The 16,327-nt window shown below is 38.1% G+C and overlaps 1 protein-coding gene across 1 annotated transcript in view; it reads left to right on the forward strand.

Moving 5' to 3' along the window:
- Nucleotides 1-16,327, forward strand: part of MYO16 (myosin XVI) — a 444,013-nt gene that overhangs the window by 151,585 nt on the left and 276,101 nt on the right. The window contains exons 11-13 of the mRNA XM_055335623.1: nucleotides 498-563; nucleotides 9,420-9,547; nucleotides 14,031-14,136. Coding sequence (XP_055191598.1) covers nucleotides 498-563; nucleotides 9,420-9,547; nucleotides 14,031-14,136 — 300 coding nt within the window. The remainder of the gene's footprint in view (nucleotides 1-497; nucleotides 564-9,419; nucleotides 9,548-14,030; nucleotides 14,137-16,327) is intronic.

A 16,327-nucleotide genomic window follows, 5' to 3' on the forward strand; every position in this document is an offset into this window, starting at 1 on the left:
GTGAATTGAGTGTAGTAAACCACATTTTTGTTGTTATTATAGTTTGCAGGTATATCTTTCTTTATCTTTTTACTTCTAAATTGTCTTTATATATTTAGTAGTTTAATCTGGTCTATAATCTTTATCCTTCGATTAGAGCATTTAGTATCTTTATATTTGATGTAATTCCTGATTTGGGGGGGTTGAATCTGTCATTTTATTATTTGACTTCTATTTATTCCTTGTGTTCTTTGTGCCTTTATATCTCATTACTTGTCCCTTTTTTATTACAAAAATATTTTTATTTGCTTTTTGTGCTTTATTCATTTTTCAGTTGTGCATTTTTTTTATTTTTATTATTATTATTATTTTTAATATAATTAAAATTTTTATTTTTAATTTTTAATTTTTAATTAAAAATGTTTAATTTTAAATGTTCTATTTATAAAGTCCATTTTTAATTTTAAATGTTCTATTTATAAAGTCCACCAACTATTTATATCTTTTTTTTTTAACAGACTTTTATTGGAGACATCCTCTTGCTTGTTAACCCATTCAAGGAGCTTCCAATATATTCCACCATGGTATGTATAACATTTCAAATTTAATTTAAAAATGTAAGGGTAGCACCAGAGCCATACTTATTCACATCAAGAATGATGTGATAGATTAAGAAGATACTCCAAAACAGTAAGTAAAGTAAAACTTCTCAGAAAATTCTAAATTGAATATTTGCATAATAGCGACTTTAATTTGTTCTGAGATAAAAATGGAAAAGAATGTCATCAAAATATTCCTTTACACTTATAATGTGTAATTTTCTTATAATTGTAGTCACTAGACAGACTTCTAAAATTAAATAGTATATTCCTCTACTTTCCATACCTTCTTGACTAATTCAAGATCGTTGGTTTATAGTCCTTATTTCAACATCATAACCTCTTTCAGAAAAGTTCTATGATGTTAAAACAATTAGAATAAGAAAGGATAATATTGAATCTTACACATTTTTCCAAATGACTTTCCATTTTTAATTATGAGATTCTCAAAATTCAAAGAGAAATTGCTTTTGGAAAATTATTCCGGGCAACTGAAAACACAGGATGATTTTCAAGTGGTAAAGAGTAAAAATATCATCATCATGCAAGTGCTCTATTTTTTTGTAAGCACAAGGCTGGTTCCAGTTGAAGCAGAATCCCTCCAAGGGAGCAGGAGCATGACAAACAGGAGAGGGGAGCAGACATGTATTCCTGAAGCAGAGATTTGCTCATAGATATTGGGTGGGGTGGTAATAAGAGGGAGACTGGAGGAGAAAAGGGAGGAAGAGAGAACACCTTCTTTGAGCTTCCAAGGAATCAATGAAGAATTCTTATAGAAATACTGCCTGAGATAAAGAGTGTCCCTTCACTACCCCAACCCCCACCCTTCTTACCAAAGTCCCTTCTACTCTTGCTTTAAAACTGCTGCACCTTGCCCACTGTCCTCATTGCACTCAGGCTGATCCCAGCCTTAGCTTTGGGCAACCTGAGTGTGTGGGCATGTGACAGACCAGATCAGGAGCAATCACCTGCAGTGATCTCTGGAGTTCTGTTGGAGGAGGAAGTTAACCTCATCTGTGATGATTAAACAGACATATGGACCGTTCGTATTTTTATTTCTTTTTATGTCAGTTCTTAATAATTTTGCTTTTCAATGATTTTGTTCATTATATTTTATGTCCCAAAGTTTTGGGCATTTAATTATTCATGAGTCCTATTTATTTTTTAAATGTTTGTAGACTTTTGAATGATTTATTTTCCTTCCCAGTGCTTGTCATGCATGCCTTCTGTGGCTTTTTAAAATCAATTTGCTAGGAATTTCTTGATTGTATTAATCTTTTCTAAGAAAAACATTTCCTGACTTAAATTTTTTTCTACTGTATATTTATTCTTTATACAATTGATTTCTACTTTTTATTTTTATGGTCTCCTTCTTTCTAAGTTCTTGGAGTTTCACTTGATAGTCATTGAAATTATATAGTTATGAGGTCACTTTTCTGCTATTCATAAATAAGTATTTAGGGCTTTTTATTTTGCTTTAAACACAACTTTCTGAATCTTTGGTACTTCACAAGTTCTTTATTATTTAATTTAAGAGAGAGAGAGAACCCCTGCTACTTAAAGCTGACTATTAATGTGCTATTATGGTATTATATTGGATTATAGGGTCGATAAGAAGCTTAGGGTGAGAGAAAAGGTAGTTTTAAATAATTGCATAAAATATATACATACATAGATATTATGTAAATGCTTCTATAGATCTAGAGGTCAAATTCTAAGTATTAGGAGAAATATAACATAATAAATTGTTTTAGTATGGCATTACTTGTCATGTTATATTGTATCTCAAATGGAACAGACTTATGATTTTGTGGCTTGTTTGTTTTTAGGGTGTTAACAGGGTGGTAGTTTTATGGCTTCAAATAACATGTTGCATTTGCAGGTCTTTCAGAAATACATGTTCATAGAGAAAAGGAGAGACATTTAGAGACATAGTTCTTTATTAATGTAGGAATAAAACATGATACATTGAAATTTTTGCATGAACAGTTCATTAAAACTTAAAATGGTGAGCGCAGCATGTAACTTCTATGTATCATCCTTTATATCCATCATTTCCAATGGACCCTGGTGTAGAATGTAAGGGGAAAATAAATATATTTAGGTGAAATATGCACTGATAAAAAAGCTTACAATAAAATTGCCCACTTTTTATAGGTCATAGTGAGATTTTACTGTGTCTGGTACTTCTGAAATTCACTTCCACTATGTAGAATCAAATAGTGTGTATTTTCCTGGTATATAAGTAATAACTCATAATATAGTTATAGATATTAGGTAGATATAAGGACTTAATTTTTAGGTTGAATTAGTGGGCATCCTCTGTAGCAATATTAGTACCTTGCAATTTTAAATCAGTTACTTGTGTACTGAACCACATCAAGTTATCTCATTGTCTTATGGGCATGCAAGAGAAAGTTTCATTTATTTTTATGTCTATTGATTATGTAATTATATGTATGCTTATTATCTTTATTTTTTATTTTTTTTAATGTGCTTATTATCTTTAATAAATTTTGTTCAGATAGTTTAGTTTCTTCCCTCATTAGTTTAATAAAAGAAGAAACTAAGACACTGAATATGATTATATCTGTAAAGATTATGTAGGCCAAGAGGATAACACTGTGTTTCATATTGAAAAGAACTCCACATGCATCATCTGCAGCTCACTTTAATTTTGTTACCATTAACTATGTTATATTAGGCTTTGTATAACATTCATTTGTTATTTCTAGGAGGCCATTAATCACGGATGTAGAGCACTCTGTGTTGAATTGCATTGTGAGACTAATATAAAACATAGCAGCAGGCAGCCCTCTCCATGAGGTGGCTTCTGGCCATAAGCAATGTTGATGTGATGTGAACAGTCACTAGGGAGGAGTGGCGCTTAGTGGGCCAGTAGGCAGACAGTTGTAAATGAAGTATCACCAACAGAAAGGGCCTCATTATTGTGCTGCTTATTTATGCTGAAGGCAAGTGACATTTTAAACCTGTAAGAGGGGGGATCCCTGGGTGGCACAGCGGTTTAGTGCCTGCCTTTGGCCCAGGGCGCGATCCTGGAGACCCGGGATTGAGTCCCACGTCGGGCTCCCGGTGCGTGGGGCCTGCTTCTCCCTCTGCCTGTGTCTCTGCCTCTCTCTCTCTCTCTCTCTCTCTCTCTCTGTGTGTGTGTGACTATCATAAATTAAAAAAAAATTAAAAAAAATAAATAAATAAACCTGTAAGAGGTAGGGGAGGAGTAAATGGAAAAGTGGCCAGATCTTTCTGAACAAACTTTGCAAAAAGAAGCATGTATTGAGTCGATTAAACACAATATGCTATACTAGATATTTGGAGATGCTAAGAGTCTCCTCATCCTTAAGAACTGCATTGACATTCTAAAGATAATTCATAAATAATGATAAAAAATAATCACAGATTTCTCTTGTGGCTGAGGACAGTAAGATAGCTGTATTGAGACTGCATACTGTTAACTGATGAGTCAGGAGGCTGGAGGGAAATAAATCTTATCAAGTTAAAAAAGGAATGTGGAAAAGCAATATGATTGGTACAAATCTTAGGGAATTATTAAGAATAAGAGTCTGGTAAGAGGTATACTTGGGAGAATTATCTAGAACTACATTATGGGGACAAAAAAAAATAGGATCATTGAGAAGAAGGCACAGACCAATCTTATAAGAGCAAGAAGTTCAAAAAGCTACAGAATTGAAAAATCTGGTTTAGATCTAGAGTATAAAACTGAGTTAGAGAGTTTGGGTTTTAATTTTGAAAAATAAAGACCTATAGAAAACAAACAAGTCTGATACAAATACTGTTTACAAGTCTGTCGTCATCAGTTTGAGAAAAAAAAAAACATTTGAGCAAGAAGACTAATTAGTAGCTACTGAAATAATCCAAAAGCAAGCCTATTTGGGCCTGTGTGGAGGCTCTAGTGGCAATGGGCAGAAGTTGAGTGAATCTGTGAAAAGATAATAAGAATCTGCAGAGAATTTCACCTGAGAAACAAACAAGAAAAAAGCATCCCTTGAAGATATAGGTTTTGAGTTTGTGGGTTGAGGAGAATCTGTAATGAAAAAAAAAATGGAAGAAAAGAGAAATTGATGAGGAAAACCAGGGTCAGGTGAATATATGAAGTTTTTGGTGATTACATTGAAATAATGTTGAGGTTCTACATTGGATGCAAGATTAGGAATAATTCACATAGATATTTCATTTTGTAAGATTTCTAGGATTCACACCAAGCTTAAGAATGAGGTAGAAAAATAATAGAAAGCAATGAAGGAGGAGGAGGATAGGGAAAGGGAGTAGGGAGAGAAGGGAGGAGAGATGGGGAGACCACAATGACAGGGCAGTTGTTGGCTACTACAGAACCAGGTCTAGAGGCTCCTGGGTGGCTCAGCTGGTTAAGCATCTGCTTTTGGCTCAGGTCATGATCTCAGTGTCCAGGGATAAGCTCTGTTTCAGGCTCCCTGTTCAGTAGGGAGTCTGCTTCTCTCCCTGCCTCTACCCCTTCCCTATTGTGCACTCTCCTCCCACCCTCTCAAATAAATAAATATTTATATTTTTTAAAAAGAAAAGAGCCAGGTCTAATGCATTGTTGAGTTAGTAATCAGAAAGGATGAACATCTTGGTGTTTGTATCATTGTGGAAACCAGTGAACATGTGAATGTCATGAGAGTGGACCTTTCAGCAGTAGATACCCATTGGCCCCTCAAACATTGACGTCAGACTTGTCTCAGGTATTTCTCACTGTTTCTTTTACTATGAACTTCACAAACCAAAGTTATATCACCTTGAAATCTCAATGTGCAAAATGAGATACCATTCCAGATAAAATACCTGGAGATAATTTCTCAAGATTGTATTTTCAAGTACACAAGGGTATAGAAATGATCAACACCCATATTCTTTTTGTCCGTTACTGGCAATGAGATTAAGGTCTCCCACTGTGTAAAATAGCATCTGGTATGGGATGCCAGTCTTAGGGCTTAATTTAATTTCAGATTCCACTTGGTGCTGGTCTAATATCTCCATTGCCATGTTTGAGTTTGGCGAGTCGCTGGTTTGAACGGAGTTTATCACTTCTGGACGAGTGGGGCTGGAAAGAGGATGCGGCATTGTCTAGGGCTTGTCATGTGGCAGGTCTGCTGCAAAGGGCTCTACATATATCATCATCACAGTAATCACAAAAGGCAATGCAATCTATATGAGAATTATTATTTCCACTCTGGAATTTAAAAACCCAAGCCTATAGTAGATTTGAGAAATTTTCTAAAGTCTTCCATGAATAAGAGGAAGAGAATTTAAATCCAGGTCATGTAACCACAGAGCAAATGCATGACAGACTGTTTTCAGTGGCACAAATGCTGAGTCCAGAGGCAATTTTGTTCATTATTATGTGTGAACCTTTGTAAAAAAACAGATATTTTTTTCCAGAATATGTCATCTAGATAAGGCTATATAGATAATGGGTAGGTAATCCAATCAGGCAAGTAGAGTGACATATTTCTACCGTAGTGTGAAGCCAAGAGCCTATGCACATCAAGCTGTTGACATGAGGGAGGTTCCACCAGGTTAGGGGTCCTGGACAGCTGGGGAGCCTCTGTATGGCCTTCTCACCAGTTGTGGAACTGCATGATTGGTTTCAGAAATCAGAACAAGGCAGGACTCTTCAATCTCCCCCCAGTTTATTGGGAAGTGTCATGCACAGTGGAAAGTAGGAGGGGGGTGATCCATTAAAAAAAAAAAGACCTTATTCATTAGAAATAGAGTGCAGCAAAGGAAGTTACCCATGACTGAGGCTGATATGATGCCCTCTCACCCATGAGCTCCAATAGTGCACTAAAAATTTTCCCTACCCAGAATCCTTGTGTTCCCAAATGATGCAGATGTGGACAGAATAAGGTGGAGAGAGAAGGCATATGGGAAGGGAGTGGCTGTTGCTGGTGGTAGTGGCTGGACCTGATGAGAATATGCAATAATATTGATAATAAAAACAGTAGTGGCAATGATAACCAGCCTAAAGGTTACATGGCTTGTCAGAAAACTGAAACAGAAGTGAAAATCTTCACGCTTCAATAGAAATAATTAAGTAGAATTGATTATTATCTTAATTAAATGCACTATTCTATTAGCATTATTATTTTGTATTTACATTACTTATAAAGCATAGAATCAGCATCGAGCTAAGTATTACCAGGAGGTAGCAATGGAATAGTCTACAATATAAAGTTTAACACTGTATGGAAAGGAGAGGATTTTTAAGAGAAGGGATCTGAGAAACATTATTAGTTTGGTTATCATGAAAAAACTTAGATACCCAAGATCCCTTACATGTCTAATGTCTAGCGAAAGTTGGCCTTAAGAGAAGATGTGAAATTTGAAGCAATGGAGTAGGAGTTGTATATGCTCCTGACTCTCTTCTGTCTTGCCTTGTTTGTAATGTCTAAGGAAATTCTCAATAAGATTTTACAAATGGAGTTTAAAAACATTCTGAAAAAAAATAAAAATAAAAACATTCTGTTGAAATTTGATTAGGCCCATGTTAGACTTGGGACATGAAATGGTGTTAGTACAAGTTTGCAAAAGGAACAGAAATTTATCCTGCAAAGAAATAGAGCTGGGCTAGAACAGCCTGGTTGGTTTATGAGTTACAATGTATACATCACTATCAACACTTATTTTGTTATCCATTTTATTTTTTTATTTTTTAATTTTTTTATGGCCATAGACTTGTTATCCATTTTAAAGGAATAATTACCAGTACAAAAATCTGAGAACTATTTCAAATAAAGAAGTGCTTGGTCACATACACTCCTGAGCTTGGGATACAGCTATAGAGATGTGCTAAAAACACACAGTGCCCTACTTCAACTGTGACATTTGTTTTCTGTCTAGAACAGAAAATAAAGCTATGTTATAATTATATGATGTCTTAGATTAGATGGTTTTGTGTGCTATCAACACAGACAAATGCCTTTTCATAAGCAATGACACTCTCCCATAACTATTATCCTTTCATGCAGGCTTTTTAAAAAGATTATTTATTTATTTATTTATTTATTATTATTTATTTATTTATTTATTTGAGAGAGAGAGAGCAGAGCAGGGAGCCTGATATGGGGCTCAATCCCAGGACCCTGGGATTATGACCTGAGACAAAGGCACAGACACTTCACTGACTGAGCCACCCAGGTGCCCCTCATCCAGTCTTGTATATGTTCACATATATGGTTGTCCCACTTACCTGTGGTTTCACTTTCCATGGTCTCAGTTACCCATGGTCAAGGTCAACTGGGGTCAAGGTCAACCGGGGACCTCCTTCTTCTGATGTAGCATCCGAAGGTCAATAATAACCTGACCCCAAGTCACATGCCTGTGTCACTCACTGCACTTCATCTCATCATGTAGACAGCTGATCATCTTTCATCATCACCACTGACCTGACTTCTAACAGTGTAGATTAGCTTTACCTGGTTTTATACTTTATCTTATAGAATGTTCTCTCATATGTCTGGTAGATTCCACTTCAATGTTATGTTTGCAAGATTCATTCAATTATTTCTTATAAATGTAGATCATTTATTCAGTTTTATTTTTTAAAGGTTTTATTTATTTAGTGAGAGAGTGTGTGTGAAAGCGGGGAAATGGGCAGAAGGAGAGGGAGAGAGAGAATCTCAGGTAGACCCTGCACTGACCACGGAGCTCAATGCAGGGCTCAGTGTCATGACTCTGAGATCATGACCTGATCCAAAATCGAGAGTCAGATGCTTAACTGACTAAGTCACCTAGGCATCCCAATCCATGTATCCTATTTTTTTAAAAAAGTATTTTCCCTATGATTTTAAATAACTTCAGACATATTATGAATTTGCAGTTAAATAGCACAAACAACTTTTTTCTCCAGCCATTTTCAAATGATTTACTGGTATGCTATCCGATCAACCTTGAATACATGCATTGTGCATTTCCTACAAACAAAGGCATTCATTCACCTGTGTAACCTCCATTCCACCCCTAGAATCAGGGAAGTGCTCCTGATGCGCTGTGACCATCCAGTCAAAATGCCTCATCCAGGTCTTTCCCATCAGCCCCCTAATGCCCATAGAACCAAAGACCCAGGCCGCCGTGACAGGATGGATGCACTTTGATCTTGCCTGAACACATCCCTCCATCTTCTGATGAACTTCCCAACCCTGACATCGTAAGGCTACTTGCCAGTTATTTTGTAAAAGAAAAGTTAATTTTGTCTGATATTCCTTCATGATTCAGACATCTCCCCATCATCCAGTGTGTATTCTAATGTAACAGAATTTACTAGAAACTCAAAAGAACTACCCAGGCTGGCCCCATGGCAATCCTCATAAATCACTATGTCACTGTAACTAAGTTAATTTTTGTTTCTCTGAGAAGTTTGTAAATTCTTCTGTGTTTCAGCTGCAATTGGTTTCTACTTGGATTAAAAATCCTTTCTGTCTCACGTTACTGAAATGGAATGTTTCCGAGAGTTGTTGCATGTGATGCAATTACCGCAGGTGCCCCTTACTTCGTGGCTTTCTATCAAACTGAATTTGTGTGAATTGCTCTGCTTAAGGACAGCAGAATAATTTCAAGCTTGTGAACCAAGTAATGAAGGATCAAATATCTGCCTCTGTTTTTATCATTGTGAACATTTAAAACATGCTGAAAGGGGCATAATTTCCTGAACGTTTCATAATTACAAATGAGTCTCAGAAATAGAGTTTCCTTGGCAGTTTGAATATTGGAAATAAGTCAACTGTGTCCTGACGAGGAAGAGCCTGAACCTTCTCATGGTTGTCTGTTTCCTGCACTGCTTGGCAGGTGTCTCAGCTGTATCTCAGCAGCACCGGGCAGCCCTGCTCGTCTCTGCCACCGCACATCTTCTCCTGCGCTGAGAGAGCCTTTCACCAGCTTTTCCAGGAGCAGCGCCCACAGTGCTTCATCCTTAGGTGAGCCGCCCCGTGCCCGCCCCTCACCCCCCAATGCTCAGTGCTGCACTGGGAGCTTGGGCATGAGGCGGTCCCATGTCTTTGCAATAAATACATTTGACTCATTACAAGGAGGAGCATCTGTCTTCTTAGAAATAGCCCCAAGTGTGGCTAAATCAATATCCATGCACTTAACCTGAAGCTCAATTCATTTTGAAGATTTATTGCTTAGAACCAGTGTTTTTGCTTTCAAACCTCAGAAATCATGGGGAAAGAAAAGTACCCACTAGTAGCACCCACTATGTGGTACTGTCCAAAATTCAGGGTACAAATTATTACCTTGCGATTGTGGGTTTTCCCACCTGCTTCTAGGTATATACCTTTCCTTGTATTTTACCAAAGTATTGCCCAAAAGTATTTTATACTGAAATATAATGGCAACATTAGCTAATAAATAGCCAGATGCTCAGGGCAATCACTGAAACAAAGCTTCACACTTACCACGCACACACACACAGACACACAGGAACTGAAGAAGTAGAGGTGAAATGTGATTATGTACTGATAAAGGATTAAAGAATTATTTAGATATTCAAATAAGATCTGCATGAGAATTATGTTTCATATTAGGAGCAACGTCTACCAGAGGGGACTTCTGTAAATCCTCAAGGCTTTGCCCGAGTTATAATCAGTTAAAGTTTTGCATAACTCATCAAAGTGCGATGAAAGAGAGTAAACATGAACACCTGGACAGAACCCAGAAGACATTTAAGTACTTAAATAAGCATTTATTTATGCACTTTTACATTATCAATTTGATCAGAAGTTCCATAGAGGGTCAGATGGACGGCTTGCAAACTTCAGTGTTCTGATTTTCAAAATAGCATGCAAAGAGTTGCTTTTACGCTTGTTCTAAAGTGTTCCCAGGGTAAGAGAGGCGTAGGGGCAGTGGTGGCCATAGCTATTCTTCAGTCAGGTGACTGTATTCTTACCTGCTTTACCTGGTGGATTCTCTAGTCTAACTTTGACCAAAAAGGGGAACATTTCTAAAATAATGAGATGGTGGGGCATATACACTAGTATGGGCAGTAATAACAACTGATGTTTATTGAGAACTTAATAAGTGCCAGACCCTCCAGAAGGTGCTTTCCATGTATTCCCTTATCTGTTGCTTAACAATCTTATAAGATGGGTATTATTATCAGCATCATGATTTTATGTGTCAGATAACTGTTTATTAGGAGGAGTAACCCCTTGTCTTGGGTCTCCAATTAGTAAATAATGAATCTGGGATGTGAGCCCAAGAGTACGAATTAGCAAATGGTGATGCATTAGTCTAGGGTCCAGTGGATGCTGTATGTGGGATGTGAGCCCACAGTCTGGCTTCTGGGCCTGAATGAGGCTCCCCCACTCTCACACCCAGACACCAGTACATGGCTGGCTCCTCAGGTACATGGTTGGCTCCTGGGGTTTCCGGCAGCCCATCCCAGGTTTCCCAAAATGATGGCCACGAATCCATGGGTTTTCCTAAATATTTATTGAATCCACTGAATTTTCTTGAAAGACATTGGTCCATAGCAAAGTTCTGAGTTGCCAATGAATTGTCCTTTGGGAATCTGCCTGTTATAGATTTCACAGTATCTAGCGAGTTCTTTCAGTAAATTAACCTGTTTATCTTTAACCCAATGCTTTTTCACATGGATTTGCTCATGGAATTGTTTTTCCAGTAGGACTTGTTAATATCCTGCAGAAGCAGTATTTCTTTGGGACATTTCTAAAGGCTAATAATGCCATGTACATATCAATTTTTCTAAAAAAAGAAAAAAGGATTTCCCCATTCAGGTTTCAAGAAATGAAGAAAAAATCTGTGATCCCAAGGACTTATTATTTCTGTCATTCTCTTCTTTCAGAATTGATGTTTTTATGTGGCTTCTCTGTCTCCTTGATTGTCTTGACTAAGATAAAGTCTTTCTGCACGTATTATACTAATTTATTAAAATTTGTAAATTTAGAATTTAGCTAAATACATTGTTTAAAGATCATTTTTGAGGGTCTAGTTTGTCTTTAAAGGATTTATTTATTTGAGAAAGAGAGAGATCAGGAGGGAAGGGCATGGGGAGAGGGAAAGAGTTTTTCCCCATGTAGGGCTCTGCTAAGACTATCTGGAGAGTGTAGAGCCCTACACGGGGCTCAACTTCAAGACCCTGACCGAGATCATGACCTGAGCCCAAACCAAGAGTTGGATGCTTAACTGCCACCCAGACACCCCAAGAAAGTCTATTGTGTTTTATAAGCAGCATTTATGAAGGATAATTTAAAATTTGGAGATCAACATACAAATATTTCTGGAATAGATGTAGTATATAACTTAGGATGAGGGCAGAAATTTTAAAATTTTATTTAAAAATTTTAATTTTATTTTTCACTTTGTTGATAATTATAGGCCCCACCAGCACACTAGGCTTCATCTTGAGGAATAGTTTTTTAATGATTTTCATATTTTTTAAAAAAATATTTTATTTATTCACGAGAGAGAGAGAGAGGCAGAGACACAGGCAGAGGGAGAAGCAGGCTCCATGCAGGGAACCCGATGTGGGACTCGATCCTGGGTCTCCAGGATCATGCCCTGGGTTGAAGGCGGCACTAAACCGCTGAGCCACCCAGGCTGCCCTAATTTTCAGATTTTTGTCCTCGGTTGTAACTGAGAATTTGGTGTTCACCATAATCTATCTTATCTTTAATTTTCTGAAGTCCTTGATGGATGGTTTTAATTAATTGTTAGAGCACACGTGACAAAAATTCATTATCCTAACAGTGTGGGGAGCAAATCTAAATTAATGTTATATGCTGAACATACAAGTAACTTGTGAAATAGGCACTATAGGGTCTGTCTCTATCATGTGCAGATTTAGCAGACAAGGCTGTTCAGATAAGCTTTACAATTCTTATGGGTCCATGTTTGGCACCACCCAAAAACTTTGGTCAATTTCTAGTTGAATCATTGATGGTTTTTCAGATCAAGGAATGTTTCTTGAATACGCTGAACTAGGATTTTTAGTTTTAATAAGATATCCTAAAGAGTCAACTCTTTCATAAAATATCCCATATCATTTTTTAGTTTTATTCCCTTGCCTTTTACTCAGAGTTTGCATGGAATATGGATGGCCATTCTGAGATGTTATGGGATGGTTAAAATGCATGTGATCTTAGCTAGCTAAGAGAACTGGTGATCATCTTCTCTACACCTACATGTCGTGATAGAGTGCACACAGTAGTTAGGTGGAAGGGGGTCATTCTCACAACCTCCTGTGCAGCTACACCTTCACAGGTGCCTGGGTCTTCATGTGGACCTCCAGCCTCATCTACCGTGATAGACTCACCACCTGGTTCAGCTGCACAGTACATGCTCAGGAAGTACTGATTGAGATTTTTTTGTTAAATGAATGCTGCCTCCCATGCTACCCCTTCTTCAAGAATCAGCTCACCTCTCATCTCATGTCAGAAATGTTATTCTGTTATTCTGACTCTTGGTTTCGGCTCAGCTCATGATCTCAGGATCATGAAATCAAACCCTGTGGCAGGTTCTGCACTCAGCATGGAGTCTGCTTGAGATTCTCTCCCTCTCCCTCTGCCCCCCCACAACTTGTGCTCTTTCTTTCTCTAAAATACATAAATAAATAAATCTTTAAATAATGAATTGGATGAGTTATGAAGTATGCCTGAGAAATATCAAAGGTATTGTCACTATGAATAACAAGTTTGGTTAGTGCTTATTCCTAGATTGAAGGAGAACAGAACACATGGAAGGTTAGACCAACAGCTGCCTCACGAGGCAACTTGGCCGTTTTAGGACCCGCTGCATGCCAGGGACCTTACTCACCTGGTCACATCTGACCATTTTATAACTTAGTTTTAGGAGATGTTTTCTCTGTGTTCATTTTGAAGAAAAGACAAGGAAAGCTTAGAAAAATTTCATGAATCTCCCGAGGAAGATGTAATGTCTTTCCTGGAAGGCTCAGAAAGATTTAACAAGGTCATGTGGTGGGGCTCTAGGACACATGCATCTCACTGTAGAGGCTGCCTCTTGGGGTCCACCTCACTTACCTTTATTGATGAAGCTGAGGACAAGTGGACGGTGACTTTCTTTTCAGCCTGACACCTGTCTGCTGTAATAGACCTATATGTGTGGTTCTACCCTGTGAAACATTGGATGGCAGGCTTGCATCACATTGATATGATGTCCCAGCATCTAGGGACATTGCATGAAATCTGTATGTTCCCTCAGCATCTAGTACACCATAGGGCGTGTGACACAATACATATGTACTAAATATTTCAGATGAACAAATCAAAGGAAAGAGTTAGATGATACCATGCACTCATTAGAGGTTGTGCTGTCATTCCCTCACCATCCTCATATCTAAGAATGATCTCTGCTAGTTGAATTGTTTACTACATTCTCCAAAATGATAAACTTAGGTTTTCTCTCTCTGTTTTCTTTTAGTGGAGAAAGAGGATCAGGCAAGTCTGAAGCCAGCAAACAAATAATGAGACACCTAACCTGCAGATCTGGCTACAGCAGACCTATGTTTGAGTCCAAATTTAAGCATGTAAGTTTCTTGTTTGGGTTGGAGAATCTGTTAGGCCAAGAAACCTGTAGTTTATAAATAAAAGGAGACATCATAATAGGACCATAGTTTGACCATAAATTGGTCAAAATTTGTGGAAATAAAAAAAGATTGGTGAAAATCAATGCTGTTAGAGAGAAGGTTTATTTTCTTGTACATATTTTAAAATATTTTGAACATAGTCTCTTTTTATATTTGCTCAGAACACTTGAATTGAAAATATGTAATATACATAGAGATTGTTGTTCACATAGAAAGTTTCACTTTGGTGTGTAGATACCTTTGGGGGATGGGTCCGATAAGCGCCTATAGGGTGAATCATTGAGAGCTGATAATAAAGTTTCAATGTATATCAAAGAATTGATAACAGGAAATATTAATGACATTGATGAGCAGGTAATACACCTTCATCCCCAATATTGAATTTTTTTGATGTACAACATTGTGTTTGTTAGTTTGGGGTATGCAACATAGTGATCTGATATGTGTATGGATTGCAAAATGAGCACCACAGTAAGTTTAATGAACATACGTCACTACACGTAGCTAATTTTCTTTCCTGTGATGAGAACTTTTAAGTTTTACTTGCTTAGCATCTTTCAAATACACAGAACAGTTTTGCTCCATGTGTTCACCATGCTGTGCATTGTATCTACAGTATTTACTTCTCTTATAACTGGGAATTTGTACCTTTTGACTCCCTTCACCCAATGTAGAACTGATTTTCAGTTATAGTCAGTAACACTTGCCATTATTTGAAGACACCTAATTGGGATCCTTCATCCACCTAAAATATTCAAGGAAGAGCCAGAGAGGCCTATGAGCAACTAAGATAAAGGTCAGAAATACAGGCCACACAATAGAACACAGAAATTTTACCCAAAGACACACCTTGCATGTGCTTGTTCATTGGCTGGGTCTCATTTTTACACAGTTCTGGTAAGTTTTGTTAGCAGGTTTTACTGGCCACAGTAGACTGGAAGAACCCACTCTGGAACTGCCAGAAGGATCCTGCAATGAGTACACATGCGAGCAGGAGCTCTAGAGGGTGGGAAAAGATAATTGAACAATAACCCACCAAGAAAAGGTTCAGAACTCGAAGTGTGCTGCTCTGGGAGTCTCCACCTACAGGGCTGACCTTCCAACTTCATCATTTCGTAGGAAATAACTCTAGAATAATCCAAGTTCATGAGAATTGAGACAAAATGAAACTCTCATGTGTGTCCTCATTCTTTCTGGGGCCTTGGGTTCCTACACTCTGAGCTTGCTCCTGCTCATTGGTCCTAGGACTCAGACCCTGCCGTGTGCTGTCACACCCCATCCAAACCCTACTTGCTCCCCTTTTTACTGTGTAGATCCTGGCCCAACAGCTTTCCTGGACATTCCACAGTATGCCCCTAAGACATGGCTGGAGCTGAATGCAGGTCTCCCACATTTCCCCACATTCTCCCCGGCTCACCCATCAAATAAACATAACAATCACTTTCTCATTTCTCGGTGGGAAACCTGGCTTTCACTTTGATACCAGCCTCTCCCTACTTTCCCTATGATCACAGTATCTCATCAGTCATACCTGGTGCTGTTTTCTTCTCCAGCTCATAAAGGATCCCGTTCTCTTATCCTTGCTGAAGCCACCTTTGTTTTTTAGGTTTTTGTTGTTGTTGTTTTTTGTTGTTGTTGTTTATAAAGATTTTATTTATTCATGAGAGACACACAGAGAGAGGCAGAGACATAAGCAGAGGGAGAAGCAGGCTCCCTGTGGGGAACCTGATGTGGGACTCCATCCCAGGACCCCGGGGTCATGACCTGAGCCAAAGGCAGACACTCAACCACTGAGCCACCCCAGGCATTCCCTGAAGGCACCTTCAAACACATGTCCTCCCACACTGGGCCATGGTGCCTCTGTCATTTATTTATTTACTCAACAATATCTTTTTATTTTAAAGATTTTATTTGAGAAAGAGAGAGCACATGAACAGGAGGAATGGAGAGAGGGAGAAGCAGACTTCCCACTGAGCAGGGAGCCCAACATGGGGCTTGATACCAGGACCCTGAGATCAAGACCTGAGCTGAAGGCAGACACTTAACCCACTGAGCCCCCCAGGTACCCCTGGACAGTATCTTAAGTGGCTGTCATGTTCATGTCCCTTGAATTCAGAAACACCATCTTAGA

This window comes from Nyctereutes procyonoides, unplaced genomic scaffold (genome assembly GCF_905146905.1).
Source record: "Nyctereutes procyonoides isolate TBG_1078 unplaced genomic scaffold, NYPRO_anot_genome, whole genome shotgun sequence".
NCBI classification, from domain to species: domain Eukaryota; kingdom Metazoa; phylum Chordata; class Mammalia; order Carnivora; family Canidae; genus Nyctereutes; species Nyctereutes procyonoides.